This window comes from Sphaerodactylus townsendi, linkage group LG13 (assembly GCF_021028975.2).
Source record: "Sphaerodactylus townsendi isolate TG3544 linkage group LG13, MPM_Stown_v2.3, whole genome shotgun sequence".
Classification (NCBI taxonomy): domain Eukaryota; kingdom Metazoa; phylum Chordata; class Lepidosauria; order Squamata; family Sphaerodactylidae; genus Sphaerodactylus; species Sphaerodactylus townsendi.
This window is the reverse complement of record NC_059437.1, coordinates 12,510,918-12,536,568: the sequence shown is the minus strand read 5'-3', so window position 1 is coordinate 12,536,568 and position 25,651 is coordinate 12,510,918. Positions and strand designations below refer to the sequence as shown.

Here is a 25,651-nt window from a genome sequence, read left to right as displayed (position 1 = left end):
ACCATGCTGACTCTCTACAGCTGCTAGGCTTGCTAATGCCAATCTAAGAGAGACTTTTGGCCCCAAGTTCCTGACCCAGAACACAGCAGCCAATGGCTTTTCCTGCCCTTAAGAGTGGATCAAAAGAAGATCTGGGAGAACAGAGATCAGATTTTAGCGTTTTAAATTCCATAGGCTGCTGCTGCGCTGGGCCAGACTTAGGTCTGGAGTTACATCAACAGATTGTTTCCTGGATTAGAGCCTCCCTTCTCTAGCCCTTTGGAGTGGGAGAGAAGAATTTTTTATTAATACTAAGAATGCAGATGGAGAGTTAGTTTCAAATCACACATGCAATTTGTCCAGTGGAATTTAAGAGTTAGACAAAAAACTAAATGCATGGGGCGTGGACAGCAGGAGGATCCCCACTCTCCACCCCTAGGTGGTCCTGAAAGCCACTACTGTGGGAAGCAGCAACAGGACATGAATTAAAAATAAGTAGAAAGCCTTGTCTACTTACAGGAAGCTCTTACCATAGAGTTTCTGGCAGTTCCTAGAGATACTCCAAAGTGGCACAGAACAGGCCTAAGAATCACTGGAAATTCTATAGTATACTTACTTAAGTAGTGTTGCTTTCCCAGTGCCCCACTGGCTGGCTTGGCCTCCCACGCCTAGCCATAGTCCCCAAAGAGTGCCCAGCACTAATTGCCTCCTCGATATACTTGGCTACTAGTAGTAGGAATCCTAGTATCTGAGTCAGATAACAGAAACTGAGTTAAACCTGGCAAAGAAGAACATAATGTATAAACTAAAAACTACCCAAAATATTTCTGCCTCAAATCTCCTAAGTCAATAAAATATGTTTGCAGTCTCGATGTGGCCATCTCCACATTCACACTTTCTATCTGAACAGAGTTACCATCACTTCCTTTGGGTGCAGTGTCCAAACTTAGGCTCTCGGATGTTGCGGGACTACGATTCCCATCATGTCCCCTGCCAACTGATGCTGTGGGATGACAACTTATCTTGAAATTATAAGTTATTTCCTGTAATTTATCCTAACTAGCATGAAAGCCCTTCTGCACTGAGGCCTTATTCAATTGAAAACGTATTGTGGAATAGCGTTTGGGTGAACCGGGACATGAGTCGCTGCTGAGCAAACCTACCGAGCTCTCTCCTGTATACTTCTAATCGAGAGACGTCACCACTAATTTCATTTCATTCATCTCAAACACCTTATTTGAATCAAAGCCAAGCAGCTGCAACCTGCTTGCCATAACTTTTTCCCCCAAAAGGAGTTTGATCTTTACCAATGAGGCTTATAATCCCCTCGTTGTATGTAAGCTTCTTACGAGATATCAGGCTCTTTGCCAAGCAAGGGCTTCCAGAGATTTTGGGGGGAATTCTACGGTAAGAACTTCCTGTAAATAGATTAGGCTTTAATTTTATTTTTCTCTCAGGACCCTGTCCCACACACAATCCTCCCACTGGCTACCAAACTCTACCTGACAACTCAAGGGGGAACAGTTCTTGTGCCATAGCAATTCCCACCTTCAAAAGAAGGCCCTTTTGAAACTGCTATTGATCCTTTTTTTAAAAGACCTGGTGATATCCATTTAGGCATCTGCTGGTATCTCCTCTAGTTTAGTCCCTTGGATCACAACACTTGCAAGGCAGAATGAGAACATAAGAACTAGCCTGCTGGATCAGACCAGAGTCCATCTAGTCCAGCACTCTGCTACTTGCAGTGGCTTACCAGGTGCCTTTGGGAGCTCACATGCAGGATGTGAAAGCAATGGCCTTCTGCTGCTGCTGCTGCCGAGCACCTGGTCTGCTAAGGCATTTGCAATCTCAGATCAAGGAGGATCAAGATTTGTAGCCATGGATCGACTTCTCCTCCATAAATCTGTCCAACATCAGCACTGAGTTGCCAAACCGCTCTTCCTTCCAAAAACACAGTCTGAGCACCTACCTTTCCCATGCCAGCTCCATGTGACAGGCAGAATTCTAGGAAAGTCGCAGCACTGGGCCTGGTGCCTAACTAGCATGCCCCAATTATCCCAATTACATATACAGAGCTTAATTGCTCAACCAGTGGGGCTGGGGAGAAACCCTTGGCTCTTGCTGCCAGGTCCCCAGTAGATCTTGGCATATATCATTACAGACCAATGCACGCGAATCAAGGTCAGCGTGCTGGCTCTTTCTACTGAATCATATTGGTAAGGAAAGATGTTCTAACACAGGAGGACCACAGCTTTTCTGGCAGCAAAGAGGCCACTTAGTATTAACCTACCAACTGCAGTTTATACAAGTAGAAGTCCATTTAAACAAGATACTCCCAGGAAAAGAAAAACAAAGCTTCACATTTTTATTTAGGAGACACCTCTCCAAGTCATTTTTTTTCCTGTTACATGGGTACATACTGTTAATCCTGTTGGTTAAGAAGCAAAGTTCTTCTAGGGTCAACGTTTCAGACAGAAAAAGCTGCAACTCCACCAATGCAAGCCGAATACCCTGTAGTTCCTTGCAGTGGTTAACATCAAAACAAGACAGATACTCATTTACGCCTTTGCTCCAAGTTCAACCTTATTCTGATAAGGAAAGCAGCAACGCCACCCCCAACAGTGCAAATTATTATTATTATTATTATTATTTATTTAATTTGTATACCGCCCGATCCCCGAAGGGCTCCGGGAAAGTAGGTGGGGCCATTGTGAAAGGCAGAACCAAATTAGGGAAACTATAGGAAGAAAAACATGCCTCCCATGTGCTTTCCCGCCCTCTTAGAGCAGGGAAACATGTAGACGTGGAAGGAAAGTTGGTAGTTGGTCAATCCAACCTCTCATGGTTTGAGAGATGCTGGTCACAGCGAATCAATCAGAGGCATTTCATGGTGTAAAGTCATCCCAGATAGTGGCCTCCAAAGTACGCGCCAGAGGAAAAGGCAAGAGCCCAGAGGGGTGATATTCTGTTGATGCACTCTTAGGCTTTTGGTAGCTACTTGGCACGGTAGAGGTGCGGGTAACTCTGGATAGTCTTCACCACAGCTTCATCTAGGCTGACCAGGGGCTTGTAGCCCATGTCCCTCTTGGCTCGCTCACAGCTGTAGTAGTGGAACGTGCCAGCAAGCGCCACCCGCATGTGGGGGGGGCAGAAGTGGGAGTTGATTGCTGACAAAGGGGACTCCTTGTCTAACACAATAAGAGGGATGAGGAAGACTGAAAGCCAGGTAATGTCCAGCCAGTAGGGGATGTGGTACTTGGGAGCCATAAGTGGTCTCAAGGCCTGTCAGGATCCGAGACATGAACTCCCAGAAGGGGATGGGCTCATCGTTCGTAATGTGGAATGCCTGTGAAACAAAACACAAAGCAGAGGGCATGGTTGGTGGGTGGTGGTTAATCATTTGGATGCTGCTTTTCCGCCGGGTAAATGTTTAACAGAGATAAAGGGGTCCAAGCCTTGCAAGCAAACAGTTTTGAGCCCATGAAGCCACCAGGTTGAGTCAGCCTACATCCGTGGTGGCAAACCTTTGGCACTCCAGATGTTATGGACTTCAATTCCCATCAGCCCCTGCCAGCATAGCCAATAGGGCATTCTGGCAGGGGCTGATGGGAATTGTAGTCCATGGCATCTGGAGTGCCAAAGGTTCGCCACCACTGGCCTACATAGTTCTGTATCGTCCACTCTGCTTTGCAGCTGTTAACCAGGGTTTCAGGCAGAAGCTTTCTCAAAACTTGCTCTCTGAAGCCCCTTCCGGACACACAGAATAATGCGTTTTCAAACCACTTTCACAACTGTTTGGAAGTGGATTTTGCTATTCCGCACAGCTTCAAAGAGCACTGAAAGCAGTTTGAAAGTGCATTATTCTGCATGTGCGGAATGAGCCTGAGATTCTTTAACTGGAGATTGCAACTGTAACTTTCTGCAGGCAAACTATGCTCTATACTAGTGGTTCTCAACCTTCCTAATGCTGCGACCCTTTGTTCCTCATGTTGTGGTGACCCACAACCATAAAATTATTTGTCTCTTGGTTCCTAAGACCAACAAAAATATGTGTTTTCCATTGGTCTTAGGTGACCCCTGTGAAAGGGTCGTTCGACCCCAAAAGGGGTCGCAACCCACAGATTGAGAACCGCTGTTCTATACTACAGCCCACAGTTCCTCAACACGGCGCCCTCAGGCACTGTGGGACCTGCTGGGTACTTCGGGAAAGTAGGTGGGGCCATTGTGAAAGGCAGAACCATTTTGCATATTTTATCCTCCCCTTTCCACCCATGATCTAACAAGCATATTTTATTCTCCTCAACAGTTTTTTGTGTGTGCTTTATCCTACCTCAGGGGTCTGCAACCTGAGGCTCTCCAGATGTTCATGGACTACAAATCCCATCCGCCCCTGACAGTATGGCCAATTGGCCATGCTGGCGGGGGCTGATGGGAACTGTAGTCCGTGAACGTCTGGAGAGCCTCAGGTTGCAGACCCCTGTCCTAGCTTGACTGCCTTTACCTGCATGTGTATTAGCCTCCCTTTTCGCCTCCTTTTTATATAATCCTTTGCTTTTAATAGATAACTACTGAATACTAGCCATTATTATTATTGTATAATATTGTTTTTATATAGTCCTTTTAACAAATACCCACTAACCATTATAGAAACTGCTAATTATTGATTACTAGCTCAGCCATAATATTAACATTTCTGTTATTATTATTATTAAAATTCAGCAATAAAATAGCGACAGACATCCAAGCCACCAGTATCGGCATTCCAGTGGGCAAAGGCTGGAAGGAAGCCAACTAACATTGGCTCCGCCCCTTGGCCCCTCAGCAACTTTTATGCGCCGGTGGGCATAGGCGACAGTAGTGGCTTCTGGGTCAGGTGCTGCGGAGCTGCACGGCCACCACGTTAAGTAATTCCCACCCTGCCGGTGCAGGGCTGCACCAGTTCCAGAAAGAGATTTGCCCTCACTCTGGAGGGGGCTGTTAATCTTTTATGTGTTTTTGCCTACATTTCCAGAAGTCTACTTCTTATTACATGTATATTCTTTTGATTTATATATTTCCTCTCCGATTTCCCAGTCCATAAATAGCTATGTAATTCTTTCTAATATTTTATTTATCTCTTCCAACCTGGGGGTTTTTTTTTACTGCTATTGCTATTAATTTTCCTCCCATACAAGCTTTACTCATCTGCCAAATCGTCGTTAACAGACATGCCCTCTTCTAAATCCTTCTTACTTTTCTCCACAGTATCATCTTGTAACAAAAAGTTATCATTCTAAATCCATCTTCTGCTCTTAACCCATTGCCACATCCCTTCTATGGGATTGTGAACTACAAAGACCTTTGGTTGTTATCTTAGCAGTCTCTAAGTTTATATGCAAGGCTTTTGAAATGTTTGTGTGTGTATTACTCTTCTTTGATCCTTTCTATCTGTGTGTTTTTCCTTCTTGTTCTAGCACTGGTCATCTTCGTCCACATGTGTGTTATCTCTCACTTGGACGTCTGTGTTTCTGTTTATATACCTCATTCTGCCTTCCTCTCGTATAAGTGTACTTGGTTCCTCCTACTGTGGTGTCTGCCAACCTGCATTTCTTAAATCTGCCACCCTGCCATACCAGCATTTCTTAAAAGAGTGGGGACCACAGCAGAACAGGAGGAAGCAAAAGACACCTTGCAGCATTAGTGGGGTATTTTATAAGCAACACTCACTATGTAAAACAAAAAAGTTGGCCTCACCTTTCCACAGAGGGGAGAGTCTTTCTGAAGTTGCTCTGCAGCCAGTATGTGTCCATGAACCACGTTTTCCACAAAGGTAAAATCCACCAAGTTCTTTCCATCCCTGCCCAGACAAAGAAGAAGGGGGTTCACGTTAGAACCATCTTATTGCCCTGACCTAGATGGCTCAGGCTAACCCAGGGGTCTGCAACCTGCAGCTCTCCAGATGTTCATGGACTACAAATCCCATCAGCCCCTGCCAGTGCTGCAGGTTGCTGACCCCTGGGCTAGCCTGATCTCGTCAAAGAATGGCACAGCCCCCAATAATTCAGCCAGCTTTTGCCTTCTCAGTCATGGCTTTAGCAGACTGAGGGCAGCTCTGGTTTGTTCCCCAAGCAAAGAACCCCGTGCAGTGCCTGTAGTTACAGCACGTTACAATGAAGGCCAACAAATTTGTAAGGCCAAGATAAAGAAAGAACTCCAAGGAGCTGTTAACCACTATGTACTGGCAAAGCAGTTTCTTACTAAAGTTTCTGCTTTGGTGTAGTGCAGTGGTGGCAAACCTTTGGCACTCCAGTTGTTATGGACTACACTTCCCATCAGCCCCTGCCAGCATGGACCTTTGGCACTCCAGTTGTTATGGACTACACTTCCCATCAGCCCCTGCCAGCATGGACCTTTGGCACTCCAGTTGTTATGGACTACACTTCCCATCAGCCCCTGCCAGCATGGCCAATTGGACATGCTAAGTACTGGCTGATGGGATAAATGTCAATCCCATAACATCTAGGTACCAAAGAGTCCTCCCTGCATCGGTGTAGTGGTTATGAGCAACAGACTGTAATCTGCTGAACCAGGTTCGATTCCTCACTCTTCCACTTGAGTGGGACACTCTAATCTGGTGGACCAGGTTTGTTTCCCCACTCCTCCACATGAAGCCTGTTGGTAACCTTGGGCCAGTCACAGTGGTCTTAAAGCTCTCTCAAATCCACCTACTTCTCAAAGTATCAGTTGTGGAGAAGGGAAGGTGATTGTAAGCTTCTTTGAGACTCCTGAAAGGTTGAGAAAAGAAGGGTATAAGAACCAACTCTTCTCCTTCTTGAAAAGGTGAGCAGAGTTCTGCTCCATTCAAAGTTCTGCTCCGCTATCAAACCTGCTAGCAAATCCATCGACTTAAAAAAAGAAAAGAAGTTTTGTAGAGTATATCAAGTCTAGTTTGATCCTGGTGCCCCTCAGTACCCCTTCCTACCTTTTCAAAAGGACAAAATGTGTCTGTTACATATACCAGACCAAATATGAGAGATCTATGTTTTAGGCTATCTGTTCCCCAGGGTATTATGCACACATCAGATTGTCCTGGGCAGCATGATACTCTGTCACAATGTGGACACACAGCCTGCCACTCGAGCAATGCATTTTGCACGACCCAGAAAGGCGCTTGGCCCCACTCACCCAATCATGAACTTCATCTTGCCACTCCGAGCTGCCTGGACAAGGATGGGAACCAGCTGGGGATCCCGGGGTCCAAAGATGCCGTGGGGGCGAATAGCTGCGGTGAAGAAATTCCTCTCTGGATCATTGGCACTCAGCACTTCCTGGAGGAGACCGAGAATCAACGGAAGGCCTTAGCAAAGCAAAGCATCTTGTAACAGAAGAAAGGAACCCCTGAAGGCAGATTTTTCAGCTCCAGTGCTGCTTTCCTCCAATCTTTTCTTTTGGGTCCCTTGGCATAGTTGGGGTGGGAGGTGCGGCAGTGTGGTGCAGCGGACAGAGACTGAGCAGACCCAAGTTCAAATCCCTGCTCCGTCACACAGGCCATTAACAGTGCAATCCTAAGCAGAGTTACACCTTTATAAGTCCACTAACTTCTGTGAACTTAGAAGGGTGTAACCCTACATAGGACTACACTGCGAGTTAATATGGCTCAGCCTGATTACATTAAAGGGGATCCAACCGAGGAACCTATTGGGATATTATTGAGGAAAAGGTGGGATATAAACATGTTGCTAATACATCTCTCTTTTTTGCCTATATATTTACTCTGGCTTGCCCAAGCATCTCCAGTTTTCAATTTGTGTGGTCCTCTTAACTTTAGCTCAACCACCAATAGCCCATGGGGGAAAACCATGGATTGTGATGCTGCTATATAGCATTCATGGAACAACAGCCCTCTATGAGCAGGGCCCATGTCAGCTTGGAGGAACAACCCGATGCCCTTTCGAGAATGGGCAGGGTATAAGTTTAATAATGGCTGGGGCAGAAGTTTAATAATAAATCATTATTAATAATAAATGAAAAATAAATAAATGGTTGGTTCAAGTTCATTTGTCACTTAAGAACAGAGAGTAACAGCTAAGCAAGTCCTGTTTCTCAGCACAGCATCTATTCTTCCAACTGTACAATCCCCAAAGGGTGAACTCAGACACCTTCTCCTGCAGAATCTTGGTTTCTGTATAGTAGTCAATTGGCTTCTTTGCGTACGGAAGATCTTCAGTTCCATTCTTGATGTCAGTGCCCTCAAAGACGACGCTGGCACTGCTGGTCAACACCAGTTTCTGTCATGGGATGAAGAAAGGAAAGAGGCATCTCACAGGATGACACAAAATACTAGGAACTCCGATTGCAGATCCAAAGCCAAGCATTTGTAGCAGGGAAGCCTCAGAGAACATGATACATCCAGCACATTTTCCCTTATATGCATGAAAGGAAAAGGGTGAAAGATTTACATTTTTGGAAAGTGAAAACTGAAGATTCAAGAATTGGGGGGAGGAATTGTGGATATTTGTGGGAGCAGTACATACCACCCCACCCAGTGATCACTTTTCTTTGCATTATTTTTGCAGTCATCCATGGCTGATGGAAAAGAATTCCGGCCTCCACCCCATTAGGGATTTTGGTCATGGGGTTTCTATGGGCAGACTGTCACTGCATGGGGGTCGAGAAAACAAGCAGAGATCCAAGAGGTTCCAGGTTTGAACACTGATGTTGCCCAATCCAGCACACACCTTGCTTAAGATCAGCCTGCTCACCCAAAAATCAAGCACATTCAGTCTAGCATCTTCCTCCTGTCATTCATGTGCCTTAGACTTACTGCTCTGCTCTTACCTGGACACCTGCTTCTTTGCAAGCCTCAATGACTGCTTTTGTTCCCAAGTAATTGACCTTGTAGAAAAGCTCTCGGTTGTTGCTGGAAGGGGCTGGCGATGCACAGTGAAATACCACAGTTACCCCTTGTAAAGCCGGAAGCAAATCCTGAAGGTACAGAGGACTTGGTTAGGATCACAACGCTGTAGCAACAGTAACAATGGCAACGGAGGGTCAAACTGGCTTTTAGCTGCCCCGCTGTTCATATTATTATGCTGGAACAAACAACTGCAGATGAAAGGCAGTTTTTGTGCAGAAACGCAAATCTCTTTATTCACTGAAGTCTGGGGTTAAAGAATTTAAAACAGCCAAAAGGTATGGCAGCACATGGCCATGTTATAGAAGAACAAGGAAAGGAAGAGGGGGGAAAATAATCTGCAGCCGTTTACTGAGATAATAAGGCCACAATCATAAGAACATTTTCCTAGGAGTAAACTCTATCATGTAAAATGGAACTTGTTCCTGAGCAGAACATTTGGGTTTATCCAGCAGTCTGAAGGAATTCTGAATTATACTGCCCTTCCTTTTGAACAGTTTTGGGTCATTTCCAGAGGCTCACGGGAACGTGTGGGGTCACGCCAGCTGGTCACGTGGGGGGGGACAGAGAATTGCACCCCCCAAACCCCTCCCCATGGCCCGTGGCAGGCTCCTGCCCGCAAAGGTAAGTGGCACGTGGGGGACTCCTGGAGCAGGTGTTGCCCCAGGTGCCATTCCCCTGCCCCCTGATGCCTCTGGCCATTTCCAAAGCCCAAGGAACTTTTGTGTGGTTCAAACTATGGCCCCTTCCGCACATGCAAAATAATGCGTTTTCAAACCACTTTCACAACTGTTTGCAAGTGGATTTTGCCATTCCGCACAGCTTCAAAGAGCACTGAAAGCAGTTTGAAAGTGCATTATTCTGCATGTGCAGAAGGAGCCTATGTGACTGACACTCAGCCCCAAAATTATAAGGCTGATTCACGCATCCTTTATATTTCTCTCATTTCCTGAATCTACATCCCACTTTCTTCCCCAACAGGGTCCCAAAGCTGCTTATACCACCCTTCCCTCCCCCAACAACCCTGCCAGGTATGCTAGGCTGAGATGTGTGACTGGGCCAGCATGCTTCCATGGCACAGTGGGGGATTAGCACCTGGATCTCTTAGCTCTCTTTGCCCCAGAAACCCTAACTGAGCAACCTGCACATTTGGTTTCAACCAAGAATGATAATTGCCCACATCAACCCTAAACGGGATAACGAGCTTTCAGCTGAGCATGCCCTAAAATCCACCACGTCTCTCTCAACTTCTGCATTCTTCCCAGTTCAGCCTGGCCCATACCTCTTTGCTGCAGAGATCTCCCAAGAAGAACTGCACCTGGTCATTCTCAAAGCCCTTCCGGATATCGAACACATTGACCGAGTAGCCTTTCTCCAGCAGGCGTTCCACCAGGTGCTGACCCAGGAACCCTGAGCCACCTATCACGGTGCATTTCTTAAGGGCCTGAAAATAAGAAGACAGGAACGGGTGGGGCGAGGCCAAAGAGTCATAACTGACTGCAGAGATGTTTCTGTGTGCTCACAGCTCTTAGGGCTGAGAGGATATCATTACAGAAGAGCTTGACCCATTGTCAACCCTGAACAAGAAGCAGCAAACCTTTCTTCCTAAAACATGGGTACAAGAAAAAATGGGCTTTGTGCTCAGAGAAAAGAAAAAGAATACTATACACAGCATTTGAAGAGACATCTCTGTAATGAAGCTCATGTGAAACGTGTAGGGGTATACAGACAATAAATAAATTCCTGCAAGCACCATTGTTTTTTGCTTTTCCTTCTCAAATTATACCTAAATTATACCTATGAGAGCAGCAGTGGATGAGAGCAGCAGTGGCGTAGGAGGTTAAGAGCTCGTGTATCTAATCTGGAGGAACCAGGTTTGCTTCCCCGCTCTGCCGCCTGAGCTGTGGAGGCTTATCTGGGGAATTCAGATTAGCCTGTACACTCCCACACACGCCAGCTGGGTGACCTTGGGCTAGTCACAGCTCTTTGGAGCTCTCTCAGCCCCACCTACCTCACAGGGTGTTTGTTGTGAGGGGAAGGGGCAAGGGAGATTGTAAGAACATAAGAACATAAGAACAAGCCAGCGGGACTGCACCAGAGTCCGCCTGAAGTCCAGCTCTCTCTGCCACATCAAAGAGGGCCCACCAGGTGCCTTTTGGGAGTTCACATGTAGGATGTGAAAGCACCGCCTTCTATGCTGTTGCTCCCCGAAAGCACTCCCGGACTACAAGGCATTTAAAAATCTCAGATCAAAGAGGCCCCAAGATTGGTAGCCATAAATTGGTTCTCCTCCCACAAATCTGTCCAAGCCCCCTTTTGTGCTATCCAGGTTATGGGCCACCACCACTCCTGTGGCAGCATATTCCAAACACCAATCACACGCTATGCGTGAAGTGTTTCCTTTTATTAGTCCTACTCTTCCCCACATTTTCTAACAAATGTTCTGTCTTAGTGATAGGAGAAAGAGAGAAAATTTCTTCTCTCTGTCAACATTTTCTACCCCATGCATAATTTTATAGACTTAAACGAGTCCCCCTTTCAGACGCCTCTCCCTCTCCAAACCAAAGAGTCCCAAACGCTGCAGCCTTTTCCTCATAAGGAAGGTGCTCCAGTCCCTCAATCATCCTCGCTGCCCTTTCTCTGCACTTCTTTTTTTCTATCTCTTTCAATATCCTTTTTGAGTATGGTGACCAGAACTGGACACAGTACTCCAAGTGTGGTCGCACTACCTTGCTTTATATATGACATGACAATCTTTTGCAGTTTTACACAATTCCTTTTCCCTGATTATCCCAGCATAGAGCTTGCCTTTTTTCACAGCTGCCATATACATTGAGTTGACATTCCCATGGAAACTGGTCAATTAAGACGCCTAAATCCCTTCTCTTCCTGGTCTGTGACTGATAGCACTGACCCCTGTATGGTATGTGAAGTTTGATTTTTTTGCCCTCAGTATCACTTTTGCATTTTGCTACATTGAACTGCATTTGCCATTTCTTAGCCCACTCTCACCTAATTTATCAAGGTCCGCTGACCTCCTTCGGCAATCCCCTTTGTGGTTCTCACCAATCTCTACATAATTTGGTATCATCTGCAAACTTGGCCACCACGCTTACTCCCACCCTACTTCCAGGTCATTTATGAATAGGTTAGCATACTGGTCCCAATACGGATCCTGTGGGACACCACTCCCCACATCTCTCCATTGTGAGAATTTCCCATTTACACCCACTCTTGCTTCCTGTTTCAACCGCTTTTAATCCATAGGAGGACTTCCCTCTTATTCCTTCATTGCTGAGTTTTCAATAGTCTCTGTGAGGAACTTGTCAGCCTTTTTGAAATCCAAGTAGACACAACCACTGGTTCCCCCCTATCCACATGCCCATTTACATCCCTCAAAGAACTCTAGTAAGTTTGTAAGACACAGGATTTGCCTCTGCAAAGCCATGCTGACTCTTTCAGCAGGTTTTGCTTTTGTACATGTTTTTATAATTTTTATCTTTAATGACAGATTCTACCACTACCAGGAACAGATGTCGTCCTGACTGGCCTGTAATTTCCCTCGGTCCCCCCCTAGATCCTTTCTTAAAGATTGTGTGATTGGCCATCTTCCAGTCTCGATGGAGCCTGATTTCAAGGATGTTGCATATTAAAGAGAGAACATCAGCAATTTCATGCTTGTGCCTCATGAACTCTTGGGTGAATGCAATCTGGGCCAGGGACGGTAGCATTTAGTTTATCACTGCTGCCAGAACTTCTTCCTGTCTACCACTATCTTCGCAGGTTCCTGATTCACTCCTACAAAGCTTGGTTCAGGTGCAGGAATTCTCTCACCTCCTCTTTGGGTGAAATACAGCAATTCATTCAGCTTTTCTTGCAATCTCCTGTCATCTTAGCACACCCTTGTTCCTTTGTCATCTAACTGGCCTACCGCTTCCCTTGCTGGCTTCCTGCTTTTGATGTACTTGAAGAACTGTTTGTTGCTGGTTTTGATGTTCACAGCCATGCTCCTCATAATCCTTTTTTGCCTCCCCTACAGCTAACTTCTGTTTTCTTTGCCACCATTTGTGTCTCCTCTGGTATTCTTTTATCAAAGGCTGTTGGACTTCCATTTTCTAAAAGACATCTTTTTTTCCCCTAATACCTCACAACGCCCCTTTGTTAACCATGGTGGCTTTGGACTGGGCTGCCTTTCTAACCTGTGGGAACACATCCCAGTTGAGCTTTTAAGACTGTGTTTTAAATAACCTCCAAGCATCTTTGGACATTTTTGACTCTCTCTTGATTTTCCCTTTCAGCTTCCTGCTGACTATCCCAATCTGAGAAATTTCCCTTCTGAAGGCTAATGTAACTACATAGAAGTTGTCACTTGTTCGCATGCAGAGATATTGAATCTGACAGCATTGTGGTCGCTGTTCTATCGCTCAACAATACTGACTTCCAAGCATCAGGTCCTGGGTCCCACATAGAATTAGATCTAGATCACATCTCCCTGGTTGGTTCTACAACCATCTGCTCTAAGCCACAGTCATTTAGTACATCCAGGAATGCTCTCTCCTTATTATGACCTGAACATGCATTTTCCCAGCTTATATGGGGATAGTTAAAATCGTACCATTACCACCTTATTTTTTGCTTTGTTGGCCTCTCTAATTTCTTTTTCCATCTCAGAATCCTCTTTTAGGCATGGTCAGGGGACTTGCTAATATATTATTCCTAATGTTAAACTATGCTTCACCCCTGGTATTGATATCCACAGTGCTTCTGTAGAGGAATCAGCTCCCCCTGCATTGTCTATTTTATGTGACACTATGCTCTCTTTGATGTAGAGGGCCACCCCACCCCCAATACGCCTCTGTCCTATCCTTCCTGTAGAGAGCCTGTAACCTGGGATAAATACAGCATCCCACTGGTTCTCCTCATTCCACCATGTCTCTGTGATGCCTCCACTATATCACTGTCCTCCTTCAAAACTCTGTACCTGTAGCTCTTATATTTTAGGTCGAAGTTTTACTAGCATAGAGACACTTGTATACTCTGTCTCTGTCCCTAACCTGGGATTTATGTGTTTTGCCCTCTAGCCTTTTGTAGACACTATCACTTATCACATTGCTATGTTCATTATGTTATGTTCAATATGTTCATGCTATTGTAAGCCCCTTTGAGTCTCCTACAGGAGAGAAAGGGGGGATATAAATCCAAACTCTTCTTCTTCTTCTTCTAAAGAATCAGAGGCAGCTTGACTGCAAGACAGGTTGAAAGTTAGGGGAAAGGCAGGCAGCATAGGGGGTGTTATTTAGGAAGGCCTGTACTGCATTCACCCAGCACAAAACCAGCACCATTGCATGCTAGTACCACAGCATTCTATTACCTTCAGTAGCCAGCCAGCGAGAAAGCGCATACACAAGAGATGAAGGAACCATGCTTTATATGCCCTCCAGCATTTGGTATTCAGATAGACTGCTGCTAATCATGGAGAATTTATTTAGCTATCACAGAACATTCTCAGGAATGTTACCCTCCAGGAATTTATATTATTTTCTGGGAAACAAGACAAATCAGCTGGTTCAGAGCCAAGATCCTTCTAGCCCAGGATCCTGTCTCAGTGGTCAGCTGGATGATTCTGGGAAGCAGAAATGAGCAAAATATCCCTTCCCCACTGTTTTCTTCCAGAAACTGGAAATTCAGCAGCATGCCTTCTCTGAATATGGAAGTTCCATTTAGTCTTCATGACTAATAGCCATGGATGGATTTCTGTCCCATGCTTTTTAAGCCATCTATACCCACAGCTGTCACAACATCTTGTGGCAATGAGTTCCATAAATTAGTTCCCTTCTAGGCAAAGCATCTGACCTATCGCAATAAAGCTAACACAGCATATTTCAGAAAAATAAACTTACCGGCCTCAGTCGTGTGGCCATACTGGGAGCCTTGCAGCCGTCCTACTGAGCACTATAACTCTTCAGTTTCCTTTTTAGGTCCAGACATCTGCATGAAGCACAAAATGAACACAAACAGGTGTGCGGCATGAAACTAATTAACCCAAGAAATTGCGCAGCACACCGGCTGGCTGGTAGTGAAAACATAAACAATTATGGTCAAATAAATAATCTACTATCGTCTCAAAAACTCAAATGTATCTTATTGACATAAGTTCTTAAACTATTGATACAATTGCATCACAATTCTTAAATATATAGAGAGGTATAGTTCACAAGAAGCTAGATTCCTTATTCAGTGCTATGTATCAAAAACAGCAGAATGCAAACCACAAAAGTCCATAACAGAATGTGGTGCCAGCAAATTCTTGCCAAAGAGTTCGAGTGCTGCTCAGCTGTTGCGAAATTCAAGCGTCACTGTTTACAAACAATTAATCCATCCGCTGTAGCAATGCAAGCCTCGATTAATGATGATATGAACAGTTCAATTCAAACGCAATCGCGTATTTGCGTTTTCAATCATCCATCTTCTTCAGGAACATGCAATTTATTATAAATTAATTAAGCCAACCGGCTGTAATATTAGACAAGATGTCTTAGACCTCAGCCTTTAGCTATCCATGTGTTTTTGATACATAGCACTGAATAAGAACACAAACATCCATTCAAGCTGTTTTAACCTTTACCACATTTCTCTGCTGGGGGAAGAGAAATAGATCCACTGAATCTGCCACTCAACTCGCAAAGATTTGGAGACTCCCATCAAAGAGTGAGGAAGGGATAGAATGAGCTGCTTGCCCTCATAGTTTTCTCCAGTCCGCTCTATTTGAGATTGACATGCACCATTGCTCTGTGTCCTGTCCTCAGATGTAAAACTTAGGAGTGTTGCTCTCACGTATGCTGCAGCTAATCTTGCAGCTTAAGGCCCTGATCCTCTGAATATGTAAACCCGATTTATTCAACAGAATAAAGTCTGTACACAGCCCCATTGGTCCAATGCAAAACTTTTATAATATCTTTTATTAGGACCAGCCAAAATGATGCACACATCCCAGGCCTTGATCTCAAGACCTGACAGAATTTAGCCTGACAAAGAGTTGGATTGAACACGAAAGCTTCCGTGTCAGTGTACGCCATTTTTTCACGTGGTCTTAATAAAAGACATTATGCGAGTGGTGTTCTTGTCCTCCTATTTACTCCAAGGTAGGCTACACATATTTATTTATTTTTGCAGCTTATACCCCACCCTATCCCGAGGTCTTTGGGCAACTTACAAAATTAAAAACATCATATCAAACAATCATTCAAACAATCATAAAACACCCACATACGTCCCCTTCCCCCCCCCCCCCACCCGGTAGCTGGCAGAGGAGGCATCAAGCGGGTCAAAAGCCAAAAGGCTACCAAAGGTAACAAGGCTGTCAATTTCCGACCTCACCATGCCTACTAGGCAGCAAGTCTAAAGATTCCACGGGACTTGCTCCCAGATAAGCGAGCAGCTCCCCACGAGCATCTCTTACCTGCTAACATGAAGAAATCCCAGCAAATTCCTGCACACCTGTAGAGACTAGAATCCCCCAAACCTTCCCTACTAGACCACGCCCAGTTGCGAAACTCTTCCAATCAACGGACGACATCCTTCGTGCCTCCACCCATTCCATTAGCTCCTCCCCTCCCGCCCCTATGCCGAGAATCGGCCGAGAGCCGGACCGCTCTCTCATTGGCCGCTGGGCGTACTCTCAAGGAGCCAATCGGCTCGACCATCAGAAAGAGGCTCCACCCAGAGCGCTCTTTTTCGCTTTCACCAATCGTCGCCAAGGGCCGTTCTCGCGCGTCGGGGTTGGTACCCAATGGCAACGGCGGTTGCTATGGCATCGGCGTGGGGCTAGCTGAGCCAATGAGGAGGCGGCATATTGAGCGGGGTGGCTGGTAACCGTTGAGCTCGCGGTCTTTTCCTTTTGCCTCGCGACCGGATCGGCTACCAACGGTGGCTGCACGGGATGGTCAGTATGGAGTGGTGGCGGTGGCGGTGGCGGTGGCGGTGGCGGTGGCGGCTCAGGGGGAATAAGGCGGGACAGGGAAGGGTGACTAACCCTACAGATACTACCGGGGTCAGCTGTTCCCCGCTTCAAAACCCTGTCCTGGTTCAAAGCATCCCTCATCCCTGTTCCTAGAAAGCTAGCTTGGCAGCGCAGAGTTTGTAACCCTGGTGTGCTAGTTTTGAAGCAATGCTCTCCATGATGTGAAATTCTGCCTGACGTGGTCATGCCTGGGTATGCACCTCAGCGAAAACCAGGCCTAAAAACCAACCAAAGGAGATGTACTGGGAGAGCTATTGAATCTTCCCTGCACGTGTGTTTTTAAAAGTAAAGGTAGCAGCACAGGGTAGCCAGATTCTCAGAAGCTATCTTATTAACACAACAAAAAGGGGGTATGTGCAACTGGTATGAAAAATAAATCAGTATTTGCAGAATTGATGGCTTTCAGCCGTGATCAACTGAATATATTTCCAATTTATTTGAATTAATACATGTACACATTTTACAAACAAAGATATTCATCAGGCTTTAGTCTGCCTTCACAGGTCAATAATGTCTACGCAGTGGGTTTAAGTGTTGATGCAACCATGTCAGTTTCAAATGAACAAACAGTTTGTCTGGTAAGCAACACTTCTTTCACCTGTTTATTAAACAATGCTTTTCTGAAAGAAGTGCAAAATATTAGTTCAAGTAAATCGGAAAAATATTCAGTCTGTCATGACTGGTCCAGAAGCTAAGCAAGATTGTTATGCAGAGAAAGGCCATGGCAAACACCCTCATTCATCAATGATCTAGATCATTTGGGTCGGCAGTTTATAAATCTCTCAGTATCTCATCTGGTTTGCACTGCTCCCATTGTGGTCAGCCTCCATTCTTCTCAGCCATGCTCTTAACTGGAAATGGTTCCTTTTGGCTGTATGTCTGGGCAGGGAAATCATAGGATTTTAGGTATTTCTGGTTAGAAAGGATTCGTGTGACTTGCATGGGCTCTTGACTGATTGGGCTTGTCTTGGAGTCCCCCCCCCCTCCCAAATGATAAAACTATTTCCCAACTATTGACAGTTTATGGAAGGGCTTACTGGAAAATGGGAGTAATTCTTTTTGTATTTTCTTCAAACAGAAGAAAAAGGTAAAGGTTCAATTCTGTGCATTTCTGCTACTAAACCACAGATCTTTTTCATCCAGTGTTTTGATTGAAAACCTGTTAGGTGAGAGTTTCACTCCATGCAGACTTGTACTGGAGGCTGGAAAAATATTTCTGTGGTGGATGTTTAAACTATCTTAAGCTAGCTTAATGATGTCGTAGCATTATATGTTTGACTATTTAGGTGCTGATGAGGGAATCAGACATATTTTGTGTACAGCATTTTAAGTTACTGAAAGCATAGTGCCTATATAATATTTATGATTTTACAGTAGCTGTGTAAGGTAGGTCAGTATTATTATCCTTGTATTGCTGAGCAGGAAGATAATTACTTGTTTAAGTCTCCCCTCGCCCTGTGTATTTATGCAGGGAGGTGTTTCTCACCAAGGTTTTCTTGGTTTGCAAATCTCTACTGATTAGCCATTATTAGTCACTCATTAGTTTCATAGAATCATAGAGTTGGAATGGACTGTACAGACCATCTAGCCCAAATTCTTGCTCAATGCGGCATCAACCTGGCATCCTAGACAAATGTTTATTTAGCCACTGCTTAAAGACTGCCAGTGAGGGGAAGCTCACTACCTCCCTAGGTAGCTGACTCCTCTATGGCAGAAGTTGTACTGTAAAATCTTTTTTCCTAATATTTATTTATTGCATCATACTTATAACCCTCCCTCCCCCAAAGGGCTCAGGGCGGCATACAACAACAGAATAAAATAACACTGACATATAAAACAATTCACTAAAACAGTTCCAATATCAGATGGCAACAAAACCCACCCCCCAGTTGGTACCTTATCCAGTTGGAACCTTTCTGCCTTTAATTTAACCCCATTATTGCAAGTCCTATCCTCTGCCTCCTTCTCTGTGACAGCCATTCACATACATAAGAGAGCAATCATGTCCCCCTTCTTTGGAAATTGTATATGATATAATGGCTGTGGATATTGAGACTTGGTTCTGCACAGCACATTAAGCTATCCAGGTGACCAAGTCACTTCCTTTTGGCCTTGCCCTAGTTCAGAGATTTTGCTAGGATAAAACGATAGAATCCCAGGTATGTGCTGGACTCCTTTCAGGAAAGACAACATAAATGGAATAAATATTTGATAAGAAGTTGGTAGCTATCTGCTTCTTGAGGGAAAACCATAACTAAATCATATGTTAAATGGAAGGATCACCCTGGTATTGTGGTATGGACCAAAGAGGGCTACAACTCTGTAGATGTCAAAAGATGCACTCCACAACTTTTTACTGTTTCTTTGCGAAGAGTGCTTGAGATGCTGCTCAATCCCTGTTTCGAAAGGCTGGTTTAGAAAAATTCTCTTCCACAAAGACTCTTGTAATTGTTTATTACATTACCTCAAGTTACAAAGCAAGAAGTTTTTTTGCAGCCCTAGCTTTGATATCCGCTTATGTTACGTTGACATGTAGTAGGTTAAGTGGGAGATATTTGGGTTTTATAGCATATAAAATTTCCTTTTCTAGGGGAAACGTTCTTTCTTTGCCAGCTGAGCTTGTTTGAAGAAGGTTTGGGTTTTTGTTTTATATTTATAATAAATGTAGAATTGGAATGCTGAGTTTCAGTTTCATCTTGTTTTGTGTGTCTGTGTGAGTTTGGGGGTTTTTTTAAGACATAATTGTTGTGGTTAATAGGGTTTTGCAGAAGCGTTTGGCTATGCGGTCCAAGGGTGTGTGTGTGTGTGTGTGGAATCTTAACTTGACATCAGAATCCTATTTGTGAATTGACTAAATAATTGTGCCTTTTGATCTATATTTCAAGGCCTCCAGCTACAAGAAGACGACATTGGCGGCTCCTTCTCAGAGGAAGAAAAGTGCGCCCAAAACTGAACTCACTGAAGAGCAGAAGCAAGAGATCCGGGAGGCCTTTGATCTGTTTGATACTGATGGGACTGGGAATATAGATGTGAAGGAACTGAAGGCAAGTTGCAAAACGTGGTTAAGTTGTTAAACATGGACCATAGAGTCTGAAGTGATCTAGTCTCAGTGTGAGTGCTGGCTCAGAGGGATTGTTTTGTAGTCCTCCTTTCCCTCTCTATTACTGCCTCTGTTTCCTTTATGGATTCTGTCCTTTCCTGTTTCTTTTAGAGCTTGGGAAAGGATCTAAGAGGCACAATCAAGAATGTCTTGAACTGATTGTTATTGGAGTAGAAGGGAGGGAAGGAGGAGGAGGAGAGATATTCTTTGTAACTCCTGCCAGTGACACGTGAAATCTTTTCTTTATGGTTCTTGACAATCTTGGAGGATTAAATTGCACAGGAAACAGAGCAGTATGTATACTATGTTTTCCAAATGGTTCAAATCCATCACCTGAGGTAAATGCACAGTAGAAGGCACGATAAGAACAAGACTTCTCTTAAAAATAGTTTAGTGTTGGGATTTTAGTTTTATTTTAAATAAGTTTCTTTAGTCTAACTATTTCTTAATTATACAATTTTGGTTGTAATTGCTTTAGTAAGACCTTTTGTGTTGTTCCTCCAGCATTTAGATTCTGCCCATTATTTTCTTAGTCTGCTCAAGTTTTTCTTTTTCTTTTTTTGAAGCAATAGCTCCCGTTCCACTTTATAAAGCCTTTACTGGCTTCCCCAAATCATGGTGACATGTAGGTGCTTATCAGTCAAAGCAAGTTCCTCTAATCTAAAAAATTCTTCTAGATCTTTACTGCATTTTTGCAGTAAATTATCTCCATCTTCTAACACAGTTTTTTGCTAGGTTGTTACTAGCAGGTTTTAGATTTTTTTGTCCTTTCGTTTTCCTTCAGCGATGTTATCCTGCTTTCCTTGTTTACAGGTTGCCATGAGAGCGCTTGGGTTTGAACCCAAGAAAGATGAGATCAAGAAAATGATCTTAGACATTGATAAGGAAGGGACTGGGAAGATTAGCTACAATGACTTCTTGGGAGTGATGACCCAGAAAATGGTAAGTTGACTTGCTGGGCAGCTTTGCCTAGGAGCCTGGCCGTTTGATGATGTCCTAGGGGGATTTTCAAAAGGGAATTCAAATTCCTCATGTCAAATGCTGCATCCAGCCATACACAAGTTGTGGTTTCAACAGCATTTTATACTGCTGCAGACATCAATTTCATGAGCTAACTGAGATATCTGTAATGGGGCCAACTTTGTGTCTTTTAGATACTTGTGTTGCAGACAGGAAAGGCCTGCAGGTTAAGGATTCTTCTTTCTGCCTCTGTAGGCACAGATTGCCTTGCTATTGTGCACTGGTTGCAGATACGGTTGGAATTCTGTGAAGGAAATAAAAATCCCAACTCTGCAAGGGTCAGGAGATGGATGTTGCCTCAGAAAGGTGTTGCTAGACCTATCTGGTTCTACTTCCTGTGACTAGGCTGTGACTTGTAGACATTTAGCCTTCCAACAGATTAGTGAAAGAGTGAGATAATGGGCAAAGGCAAAAGTTGCACATATGGGGGAGCGGCTGGGGTGAAAACTAAGTGCTGATTTCTATAATAAACTAATCATTTTTGGGGTCTATAATAAACTAATCATTTTTTCTGGTGCAAAAAGAGGTGGAATGGTCGTGCCAGCAGGAACCTGCCACTTCATCTGTCTTTGCACTGCTTTTGAGAATCTGTAAAGATCTAAATGTACTGATTATAACCATCAAAACAGTTACTATGACTGAGGGACTAGCTAAATGTTTAACTTCAGTTCCCTAATTTAATCTGTATTTGATTTTGATATCTTCAGTCCACAGGAAAGAACTAGCATTTTGATTTTTCCATTGCGGATTGCTCTCATTAACATGTGTCCATTGTCTGAAACATCTACTGTGATTTTTTTTTCCCATAAGGCAGAAAAAGATTCAAAAGAAGAGATCCTGAAAGCTTTCAAATTTCGTTTGATCTACTCTGATCGAATTACAAGGCCAAGAATCTTCGCTCAAAAGGAAACCCCAAACAGCATTAGGGCCATAAAGAACTGGGGGAAAACCTCACGGATGAGGAACTACAGGTACGGAGCACACCAGTGACTGAGCCCCTGTTTCAACTTTTCCAATTAGAGATTTATTAGAGTTTGGATTTATATCCCCCCTTTCTCTCTTGTAGGAGACTCAAAGGGGCTTACAATCTCCTTGCCCTTCCCCCCTCACAACAAACACCCTGTGAGGTGGGTGGGACTGAGAGAGCTCCGAAAAGCTGTGACTAGCCCAAGGTCACCCAGCTGGCGTGTGTGGGAGTGCACAGGCTAATCTGAATTCCCCGGATAAGCCTCCACAGCTCAGGCGGCAGAGCAGAGAATCAAACCTGGTTCCTCCAGATTAGAATGCACCTTCTCTTAACCATTATGCCACTGCTGCTTCTTGACCAGGGGGGGGGGTCCCAAACCGACGGGCCCGGGGCCAAATGTGGAAAACCCCCTGAGAGAGCATTTCTAATATCCAGCCCGCTTCAGGCATGGCCAGCTGATGAAGCTCCCATTCTATGTGCAGTGGGGGCTTTCGAGAGGAGAGGAAGGAGAAACTGCCCCAACGGCTGTTGATTACTGCAAAGTTACATGATGGCACCCCCAAATCTCCAGCTTGCAGGAATTTTTTCTCTGGACCCAGAAAGTTGGAAAAAACCTACATGTGGCAACGCCTGCTCCACCCTTCCCTCTCGGCTACTCCATGTGTTGCTCTCAGGCTTTCTGTTCCGCCTCCCTCCCATTGGCATCAGCCAGGCTGGTGAATCTCTCGCTGGCTGCTAGGGAGAAAAGAACCCAGGAAGATACCTAATCCCTGGAGTTAGATGGAATGCTGGATTGGGAAAGTTCTGCTTTTTTTTAACAGGGGAAGGTATTCCACAGCCTCCCCAACAATATTTGGAGCCCACCCTGTACTTGACATACTTTGGTCACTGTTCTAAAAATAGACCATGACAGAAAGGCTGAAAGGTGAAATCAAACATTTTACAATCATTTGTGCATAGGAATTTGTTCATAGTTTTTTTTAGTCTGGCCCTCAAACAGTCTGAGGGACAGTGAACTGGCCCCCTGTTTAAAAAGTTTGGGGACCCCTGTTCTTGACAAATGAAGTGTTTGCGCCAAGTCAGAAAAAGCTTTACTTGTTCTACATGACTTTGGTTTAAGTTTTATTAACTTATGGTAATTTATCCCTCTTCTTCCTCCCCATTGGGGAGCCAAAGCAACTTATGTGGTTCTCCTCTCCATTTTATCTTCACAACAACCTTGTGAGGTTGGTTAATGTGGGAGTTAATCTGACTAGCCCACGTCACCCAGGAGACTTCCATGGCAGAGTTGGGGCTCAAACCTAGGTCTACCGAATCCTAGCCTAATATTGTGACCACTCCACCACACTCACTCTGTCTTACTTACTTTAAAACACACAGGAGCAGGGCCAAATCTTTGAAGCCCTCCTAGGGGTTTGCTGGCTAGTTTAAAAGACAAGGAGTGGAAGGTCGGAATAAATGGAGAAGTTTATAAAGTTTTGGTTGTGGGAGTTCTATTAGGATTCATAGTGGAATTGGTGAAAGGCATCTTCCTTATAAATAAATAATAAAATAGCTGATTGTGCTAAGAATATGAAACTATTCTGAATGCAGAGGTGCCAGGCAATATGAAGAGCTTAAAAGGATGCCCTAGCACAGGGTGTCCAGGTAACAGCATGGAATGTAAAATTCAGTCTGTGTGCAGACTGGGACAATATATATCACTGGGACAATATATATCAATAGCAAAAAGTAATATACATTGGGCTACCTTAAGGACCCTTTCCTCTGTGTCAGACCTGCTTAGGCACTGTTAGTCCCTTTGGGTCCCCTTTGCAAGGAAACCATGTCCCCCTCGTTGCACTTCTCCCATAACCCCCACTTTAATTCACCAGGTCTGCCTTTTGATTTCTTGTCACACTGCAGGAAATGATTGACGAAGCCGATCGGGATGGTGACGGGGAGGTCAATGAGCAGGAATTTTTGCGTATCATGAAGAAGACCAGCCTGTACTGACATCCTTGGTGTGTTCTCTCTGTGTTTTGTCAAGTCTCTTTCTGTCCGTAGACGAAGTTCAGCCTCTCCTGGAGCCTGTTTGGAAGGGACGAGCAGCCACCCGGAACTCACCAGCTTTGTGAGATGACCCTCACAGCAGACTGTTTTTTTCACCATCATAATATGTGTTGACTCCTCCATCTGCTTGTCCTGTGCTGTCTTGTAAAAAATATATATATTTTATATTTGCATCAGTCATGTGAGGTGGCCAACTGGATTAAGCTGCCTCTGGAGTTGGTTATGTGCCCAGGAGTTACCCAGGTGCTTTTGCCAATGATAATTCAGGCATTCTGAGAAACAAGGACAATTCTTTATAACTCGTTTAGGAAGGTTGAGGCTTGCATTGTATGGCGCTAACTACTTGCTAAATTAAAAGAGATCAGAGAGCGGGTGGCTTCCAGATCTGCTTCTAGTCCCAACCTGCTTTGATCGGTCTCTGCCTCTGCTACTCCAGACCTTACTCTGTTCTGAACCTGGGGTTTAGAACTTGAGGTTGAAATGCAGTGCCTCAGCCTTTATTTTCAATAATCTGTGTACTTATTAGCCTTTGTACTTTTTCAAGAACGTTGAATATGAGTACATCTTTAATGCCTGAACCTTCTGGAAGCAGCTTGTAACTATTTTTTTTCCACATTCCTGTGTCTTATCTTGTTAACCATGACTTGTAACAGTGACTATCAAGACCATTTTTTGCAGCAAAGTTCCTGTTTCCTTCACTTAAATGTTGTGCTTGGACTCGTCCATAATGCACAGAACTGGTGTAGTCTCCCATTATTATCCCAGTCAAGCTACCTTGCTGCGTTCACAGCAGGAGTAAACGAATGCTCTGTGGGAGCAAAATGATGTCCTTATACTTTCTGTAGTTGAAATCATCAACAGAAGACCCCCGGGGTTTTTTTTTTGTTTGTGGTTAAAAAACCGACAGGAGGGGCCCTTCAAGAGGTGGAAGTTAAAGCAATAGCCAACCAAAGAGATCTTTTCTCCTTGGGAGGCTAGTTGCTGACCAGAGCGACACAGTTCTGCCTTTATCGTGAACGTAATTCATTTCAAAACATGCCATTGTGTCTTGAAGGTCAGACTGCCTTAATGGCAACTGAGGTAAGTATCCCTTGCCCAGGAATCCAACCCCATTCTGTTCTCTCTGCCAGTTCAGCCAGAAGTGCTGCAACACTAGTCTCTGTTGCTTAGTCTTACCGCGCTCTAGCATCTCAACTCCACACAAGGGTTGTCATGTTATTCTTTCCAAGGTGTGGGCAAGGAAGGTCCCGATGTGGTATCCCAGCAGCCAAAAGAACATAAGAACATAAGAACAAGCCAGCTGGATCAGACCAGAGTCCATCTAGTCCAGCTCTCTGCTACTCGCAGTGGCCCACCAGGTGCCTTTGGGAGCTCACATGCAGGATGTGAACGCAATGGCCTTCTGCTGCTGCTGCTCCCGATCACCTGGTCTGTTAAGGCATTTGCAATCTCAGATCAAAGAGGATCAAGATTGGTAGCCATAAATCGACTTCTCCTCCATCAATCTGTCCTAGCCCCTTTTAAAGCTATCCAGGTTAGTGGCCATCACCACCTCCTGTGGCAGCATATTCCAAACACCAATCACACGCTAAATGGAAGGAAAGTGTTTCCTTTTTATTA

At 44.5% G+C, this 25,651-nt stretch overlaps 2 protein-coding genes across 2 annotated transcripts; one reads left to right on the top strand and one right to left on the bottom strand.

The window, feature by feature from the left end:
* Positions 1–2,709: 2,709 nt before the first annotated feature.
* NSDHL (NAD(P) dependent steroid dehydrogenase-like) lies at positions 2,710–16,455 on the bottom strand. The gene is given in 9 exon segments (XM_048513676.1): positions 2,710–3,252; positions 3,254–3,325; positions 5,713–5,815; positions 7,144–7,286; positions 8,118–8,246; positions 8,797–8,943; positions 10,155–10,316; positions 14,773–14,860; positions 16,332–16,455. Coding segments are annotated over 8 exon segments (1,056 nt in total). The 5' UTR covers positions 14,794–14,860; positions 16,332–16,455; the 3' UTR covers positions 2,710–2,973.
* A 207-nt stretch (positions 16,456–16,662) lies between these two features.
* LOC125442768 (centrin-1-like) lies at positions 16,663–24,768 on the top strand. The gene is made up of 5 exons (XM_048514447.1): positions 16,663–16,814; positions 19,778–19,936; positions 20,806–20,934; positions 21,823–21,983; positions 23,885–24,768. Exons 1-5 carry the CDS (start codon positions 16,812–16,814, stop codon positions 23,889–23,891), a joined length of 459 nt encoding a protein of 152 aa, XP_048370404.1. The 5' UTR covers positions 16,663–16,811; the 3' UTR covers positions 23,892–24,768.
* The last annotated feature ends 883 nt before the right edge of the window (positions 24,769–25,651 follow it).